A 7844-nucleotide genomic window follows, 5' to 3' on the forward strand; every position below is an offset into this window, starting at 1 on the left:
CAGCGTATGCTAGCAGAGACGCAAAAGTAAACAGCCTATAGTGGCGCCATCTGGTCGTCAGGACGGGAACCATTGCTGTAAACAAACCGACTCTCCACTTAAGCCTACGAGCGGCAGAATCGTCACTCTAATTATTAAAATAAAGCAAATTTATCTCTTATATGTTTTCTTATAGGCGAGATGAGACGAAGAGAAAGACAGGCGCCCAATTTATGGCCAGTGAACGCACTGAAAAAGGCAGCAACAACGAGAATTCAGTCCGAAGCGAGAGGTCCGGCTTCGACGGGCGCCGCCACGTTTGTCTCCGCGCGATGGAAATCCAGATGGTTGCCAGATGAGACTACCATCTCATACAGATGTTTTCCCACATTAGTAAATTCTATTTTAAAATGTTCTACCACACTACTTGGCACCACAGCTGGCTAAACGGTAATTTGAGCAGAGAGCTATCGGTTGCCGCAAAGAAAATATGGTCGATAAAATTCAGTAGACTGACCCTTTAAGGCTTTCGCCTCACCGCACTTTAGGACAACAAAGTGCCCCCCTGAATTTTTTAACCATGGCATCTTCTGAACTGTGCGCCCTCCGCCTCTGTGTGTGTCCACAGAACGCTTCGACGATTGGCTCAAGGACGTGCACCACGAGTACCTCAAGCTGGTCAGCTGGAGGAGCCCCTTGCGCACTGCCCTGCTGCTCACGGTGAGTGGACTGTCCCTGTGTGCTACGCACGCCTCCTTATCGAATCTAAGTCCGCATTTAGAATCTCTGTAGCAACACCTTGCTTGCATTATAAACCTTTTCAAAAGGAGGTCGATGGGCGCCCCAATATTGGGCACTGGGCTGTGCTCGTTCCCTACACAGCCCAGAAAATCCTGGCGACTGAGCGAAAGCAACGAAGTCGAAACTCACTGTTTTCCTGCGCAGTGAAATATAGCGTTAAACAGTTTATCGCGGCGAAATTCTAGAGGCCCGTGTACTGTGCGAAGTGAGTGCACGTTAAAGAACACCAGGTGGTCGAAATTGCCGGAGCCTTTCACTACGCCATAATTCATAGCCTGAGTCGCTTTGGGACGTTAAACCCAACAAATCAAATCTCTTAGAGCACAGTATATTGGTCATACTTGCTGTTTAACACATTTGTAGGACAACTGCTAAATTCCACATTTAAAGAGTCATGTCAATGAAGAAGCTTCCATAGTGGCATCTGTTATACCAGACAGTGCGACACAACCGCGCAGGGGGAAACGTCCGCAGTGTGCTTCAGTTGCACTATTTGCCGGAGTGAGAGTCGCGAACGCTCCTCCCCTGTAGCTTCCTCTTCACTGGCAGCTAACTCACAGAGATACTTGAATGTTTCCGCATCTCTCCGCCTTCCCCAGGTGTTGTTGTTCGCGACCTGGGCGGGATGCCTTCTGCAGCTGCTGCTCGCCCCGGCTGTCGCCTACCTCATTGCACAGCTCTTCGGCGGGGGGTAAGTGACGCAGTGAACAGTTACGAAAACACTGGCCGGAGGAGTCGCATCCAGCAACGCTCACCACTTGAACGCTTCCGTTCAAGCCTCTGGTGTCGTACCTATGACGTCTTGACCATGGTTGTGGCATGCAAATGTTTTTGCCTTTCTCGAGTGATAGTGAGCAGAGGTCTTGTTTGCGCGTTTTTCTTCCAAGGCACTGCGTATCGTGTCTCTGACTCTTAAGCACTTCTTCTACCTGTACATAGTTAGTCTTCATAGACGGATCCTTCTAACTTCGCATGCGTGTGAACAATAACTGTGCTATTTTAATTTAGTTATCAGCCGATAAGCTCCCCTAGGCGTTGAGTTAGTCTTCATAGACATATCCTTGTAGCTTCGCATGCGTGTGAGATGCATTTCCAAAACGGGCAGTTCCTTCCCTTTCTCTACTGCGCTCTGGAAAGACTAATATTTTAGGAAGCGTTCAATTTGGAATGATCATGTTGATGATTGCTCCTGGTTGTAGTAGTGGAGGTAGCGCAGAAATTAGGAATACGGTACATTAGCAATTTTTCGAAAATAAATGCAGATGGTTCTTTTTGAAACCTACCAAAGTGGTTACACAAGTATGACGCTGCTGTGTATTGTTTTTCTACACGTTAAAATGCAACTATTAGATTCTCGAAAAATTATCAACGTCGAGGCATAAACGAAAATGAGCACTGAAAACATTCTTTCTAAATCTCTCTCGTTGTGCTTTGCCTACGAGGTCTGTCTCTTTGATAGAAAATGACTTCACTTTTGTGAGCTTCTGTACGTGGTTTGTGGAGCTGTTTTTCATTGTTACTTTGTCTCTACTTCTAGCAGCCCCGTCGTTTCCGACCAGACTAAGGTGAGTGTTCGCGTTTCTCCTCTGACATTTCTCGCCCTTGCGGTCAAGTATCGCAAGAGATTTCGCGCTCTGCCTCTGTGCTCGGAGGCGAAAGACACCTCAGTGTTGCTGTGGTAGTTGTCATTGGGGCACGTGACTTTGTTGAGCGTTTTATCAGAGAAACGTGTTTGAGCGGATCTTGCTGCACTAAGGAGTCGAAGGTCAAAATTACTCGTAATTTTATGATTTCTTCTTCACCGGAGTAAACACTATTTCACTATTTCATAGACTTCAGACACAAACTCAACCCAGAGGTAAGAGCTGATCTGGCGAACAATTTCCTCCTAGATACTTTTCGTTCTTATAAAGCTCTGCATTGGTAGTGACAACATAAATGTGCGCTTGTCACAATTCTAAAGTTGGCATGAAGATAGCAGACCTAACATACTTCAATTTGTAAAACAACAATACAATCAACACTCTTCACTGCATGAAAAAATGGATGCAGCTTCCTTTCGTGTGCTCTTGCGCACTTGTGTTTATACATCAAATAATAAGATATACACAGCTTAAGAACTCAGTGGCTTTTCCCAGTGCAAGCATCTCCTTCCAGCCAATGCGCCTGCCGATTCTGATGTCCATGCTAGCGTGACAACGCCAGGGAGCGGCGCCACAATGGAGAGAAAGGTCCACGATCACAGAGGGAAGGGATCATCCCCTTTCATCTACCACTCCCTGCGTTGTCACACCATCAGGTGCATGAGAATCAGCCGACGCCATTGGCTGGAAGGGGGTTTTTGACGGGGAAAAGCTGCAGAGATCTTAAGTTTCATCCGACTATAGAGCAAAAATATGCATGGACAGCAGAGAACCGACAGGATCCTGCCCTTGCGTCTCTTTGCCCTGTCGTTGTCCTGCGCTCTTTTCTAATCGTGTGGTCCTGTCACTCTGCGGTTAACATTTAGTGCGTTGACTTCGCTTACCTGTGCGGTGTGAATACAGCTGATGCCTTCTTTCATTCCTAGCAATCATTTGCTCGGCTCCATAATGAATTATGCCCACACGCAATAACTTCTAACACTGTGCTGTTCATTAGAGTTTCCATCATTCCACTGTGTGCCGCCACGGAGAATTTTGTATCCTAGCCCACATGCATACAGCACCAGCTTTGCGGAAAGTAATTCGCAGCTGCTAAGAGCCCACATGACAAAATCAAGCTGTCCAAACAATGCAATCATAGCCTTGGCTCTCCTCTTTCAACCGCCGTCCAGTCACGCAAGAGAACCTTTCCCGGGCGCTTCTTCAAGCCGGCGAATGACCTCATCAAGGTCTTGAACCTCGACATGCGAGTCTCGGTGAGGAGTTTGTCTTTTTTCTCATTTGTCACAGCTCTTTCAGTGTGTATGAGTGAGTGGGTGTGAGATGAAAAAAGGGAAAGGAAACCTTTTCATAAAGTCTGACCTGACGATCCAGCGTAACCTGGTGTCCCATGCAAGAGAGAAAGCCAGCCATGACAATTGGAGTCTTGAAATAAGGTCACCACCAGCATGAAAAGACCTCGTCTTTATTTTGAATTTTCAATAAATGTTTCTACTACTACTACTATTCATTAAGCAAGAATGGGCAGGGTGTTACTACAATAGGATGCAAACCAGGAAAGATGGACCAAACACATTTCAAGGAAGGCTCCTGAGCCAGTCTCGGTCCTAACATCGAAGATGGCTGGAAGGTGTCTCCATGAGCACTCGCATTGTCTGTTATTGCCTTAAGTGCAGGTCACGGCAAATCACCTGTCTTTCTGTGTTGCCTCATCGCATTAAGGCTTTACAGCAAAAAGAATAAGCAGTGTATTCAGTATGTTTTGCGTCAATCACTAACATTTCCTTCTCATTTACCCTAATATTTTTGTTCATGTTCCACATTGCAGAAAACGTTCGAGGAAATCTCGACCGTTTTTGACAAGGCCGAAAGGTAAGCTAAAAACTAAACAGATTATTTATTTCACTTAAGGTGTCATTGTAATAAATTCGTCGGATCAATTTCGTACTACGACGAAAGCAATCTGTTCTTTAGACCGCATGCAGTATACAATTTAATGCAATTCACATGTCTTTGTGCCTTGCGTACATGCGTTCATTTCCTTTTATACTTCCCTGCATTTCTCTCTTGCTTCAGAGGCTGCATGGCAGGGGATTAACATGAAAACGATTCCCCCCCCTCCCCCCCCCCCCCCCCCCGCACCATAAAGAGAATAGTTCAATTGCAGACATCATAGGCATAGCCTTACTTGTTTGCAAGGTTAATCGTTTCAGTAGCTACGCCTTCCTTCGTCAGTTGCGTAAGGCAAAATATAGATTATTACACACCATGTCACGTAAGTTAGTCGATGCCGCATAAGATCACCGCCAATTTCTGACCGCCTTCAACACCGCCTTGGCTGCGCACAATAGCCACTTGGTTTCGACGATCCAACTGCAAGTTTCCTTCACCCGCCCCTCCGTATTCAGTGCCGCGCGCACTAAACAGCTACAGTCGGATACAATTCAATACCGAAGCGGCTTTTCCCCGTCAGAGGACCGCCTTCCAGCCAATGGCGTCGGCCGATTCTCATGAGCCTGCTAGCGTGACAATGCAGGGAGCGGCATTACAATGCAGGTGGGGGACTATCCCCGGCTATGGAGAGAGGGGACTACCCCCTTTCATCTGCCACTCCATGCATTGTCGCACTACAGGCTCAGGAGAATCATCCAGTGCCATTGGCTGGAAGGGGACTGTTTGACGGGCAACAGCCGCTGCGTTCTTGAGCTGTGAACGACTACAGCGTGACGATCTCTAGTCATGAAGGGAGAGCACTATCGCTTCTCATCTGCTACTTCCTTCATTTTTGCGCTAGCAGGCTCATGAGAGTCGCCAATGCCACTGGCTAGAAGGGGCCCTTTGGCGGAGAAATTCCACTTCGTTCTGTAGTTGCACCTCACTGTAGCGTCCAGTAGCAACCATATCAGACACGAGCAAACATCGTAGGTTTCTCAGTTAGGCATCAGAGTCTGAAGAAGCGGCTCGTGGCACCTTCTCTCCCTTGCCTCTGCGTACAATTGCGTCCTAAAAGATTTCATTTCGTGGGCGCCGTTTCCTACCGCTCCTTTTTCCGGTGTTCAGCGCACTTTCTTTACTCCCTGTGTGCTTTGCGCAGCCTTTTCTCTTGGAAGAACGCCAGCACCACGTTCTTCTTCATGCTGGCGCTCATGGAACTGACGGTGTTCGCCTTCTGGCAGGGACAGGAAGCCGCGGTGCAGGTCGCAGGTAAGGACCTTGGCGCGCAGGGTCGTTCTTTTTTGTACCTTGCCTCATTTGTTTCATAGTGACCAGTATTAAAGCCACGTTTCCTGTTTCCGCGTACAATGACGTGATGCATGATATGCGTGACTGCGGGCAGCTGCGCTGTGTGGTACGAACACAGTGGCATCACGAGTGACTGCATAGTGACGCGAGGCAAACACACAGGTACCAGACAGAACATTACCATTGTATACAGCTTTGAAATGTGACGCCACTGAATCTCTCGTTACGCAGTGGTAAGTGCATTGCGAGTTTATTTATTCATTACACTAGCACATCTTATCGAGTCTTCTCCGATGCGTATTATTCAGACAACATGGACTACAGATATTTGTTAGCTTATTTACGAGAGCAGCCAGACGTTGTCTGGACAGTTGCGACTCTTGCCCATCGAAAAAACGTTTTTATAGTAGTATACCGCAAACAAGAAAAGAAAATGAAGGCTTTTTACAGCAGATTTATGCGTCATACTTTATTAACTACAGTCACAATAGTCTAGACTTCTGATGCCGATTGTTGCCCAGGGGCTCTGAATGTCAGTTAGCGAAAGCAAGAAGTGCAGTTACCTTACAGATTATGCCACACTGAGTAAGCATTTCGGCAATACTTTCAAACGCAGCAGGAGGTCGCGCTCGCATTTAGGGCCGACGGCCCTTAAGGTTTGCTTTGTTTTAACCCTCTGTACGCGCGTTGCGTTTTCAGTGACGGGCATCCTGCTGAAGTTGTTCGTTGTGGACCAGGTGTTCAGGCGCTTTCCCCACCTGGCGGCCAGGTACGACCTGATCGGCCGCGCCTGGAACAAGCTGCCTGTGCGTGACGCGGAAGTCACCGGGCGACGCGAGAACCGCGGATAGACGCCGGCAGGCGCACCTCGCTCTGCGTCGGGCTCCCTTCTTTCGATGGCAAACGCAGACCCCAGCTTCCAACCCTAAGAGGCCAGGCATCACTCACTGCTGTTAGCTGAGCCCAAACCGATCCCTTAAGGGTGGGAATCTATTTCGAGATAGCCGGCTGATCTGCATTGCCAAGACTGGGAGCCTATGGACGCATGCTATGGCTGCCAGGAGAGCGACACCTACGCCAGATATCTTTGGCGAAGAAAGCGCACTATGGCGTTTCGCACCTGAGCTACCCCGCCATTGCAAGAGGTTGTCGCCTAGAGCTGTGCGCCGTGAGCACATTTCCGGCTTTGTTTTCTTCTTGTATAACTCGTTCGAGGGCACTGTGCAATAAAGCCCGTCCTGCAGTCTCACAATCTTGCTGTGTCGCACTTTAATATATCGCCCAGGTCGCACCAAAAGAACCGCAAGTTTCTACGTATGGTGAATGCTGTAGCAGGTAACTACCTCTGCGGATGTAACTTGAAGCTCAAGCAACATTGGAAAGTGAGCATGTAGCTTGGCTTAAAGGCTGCTGAAATGTTTTTCAGGAAAGTTGAGTTAAAACTGTCAATTTACTTATTTCTTGACCTATAACCCTGATGTCATGCACCATTTAAGATGCATTCAAGCATCTTGAATCCTCGAAAATGGGATTACGCCATCACGGCCTTGCAGAGGCTCTGGCTGCCACCGGCGAATGGCCACGGGAGCTGTGACATTTGAACTGCGCTCTACCCTAGCGCTCTAGTAACTACCAGACGGCACATGTTGAGCTGCCTTCTAGTCGTGGTCATTCTAGCAATGAAGTTGAAGAGCCAGAAAAAATCCTGCATGGCGGTGATGGGGAAAAACATTTATCGTATATTTTTACAGAGAGGTGATTGGGGTAGTGCCCCATTGGCCCTTTCCCCTCACAATACTAGGTGGAGCCCCATTGGCAGGCAACGCCGCCCGCGATTGTTGAACCAAGGCCTTTTAGGTCTTTAGGTCGTGACAGCCGACCAGAGCCGCCTCCTAGTCCTCTCTGGTGGGGTTGGGGGGGGGGGGGGGGGGGGGGGATAGATGGGTTTGTTCGACACGCCCAAACCATGGGGAAGGTGTCAGCCATCTCCCCACGGAACTGGCACGCGCCATCAAAAGATGTGTTGAAATGTTTATGTAGCAACGAAGTGATATCCGTTCGGCGTTTTAATCACTCGCCACCACACATTCTTTCTCTACAACACAACAACCACCATTTATTTACATGGATGAGAAAAGGCGGCACATTCCATCATCGACCACGGCAAGTCGACCACAC

General features: G+C 48.3%; 1 protein-coding gene across 1 annotated transcript in view; it reads left to right on the top strand.

Annotated features, from left to right (window-relative positions):
• The window catches only part of LOC149363548 (uncharacterized), a 19198-nt gene extending 12623 nt beyond the window's left edge, over positions 1 to 6575 (top strand). The window contains exons 5-11 of the mRNA XM_089573534.1: positions 608 to 699; positions 1380 to 1471; positions 2318 to 2345; positions 3596 to 3679; positions 4252 to 4295; positions 5518 to 5627; positions 6366 to 6575. Of these exons, the coding sequence (XP_089429660.1) occupies positions 608 to 699; positions 1380 to 1471; positions 2318 to 2345; positions 3596 to 3679; positions 4252 to 4295; positions 5518 to 5627; positions 6366 to 6517 (602 nt within the window). The 3' untranslated portion in view covers positions 6518 to 6575. The remainder of the gene's footprint in view (positions 1 to 607; positions 700 to 1379; positions 1472 to 2317; positions 2346 to 3595; positions 3680 to 4251; positions 4296 to 5517; positions 5628 to 6365) is intronic.
• The last annotated feature ends 1269 nt before the right edge of the window (positions 6576 to 7844 follow it).

This window comes from Amblyomma mixtum, chromosome 2 (genome assembly GCF_055824585.1).
Source record: "Amblyomma mixtum isolate Tamu chromosome 2, ASM5582458v1, whole genome shotgun sequence".
NCBI lineage: Eukaryota > Metazoa > Arthropoda > Arachnida > Ixodida > Ixodidae > Amblyomma > Amblyomma mixtum.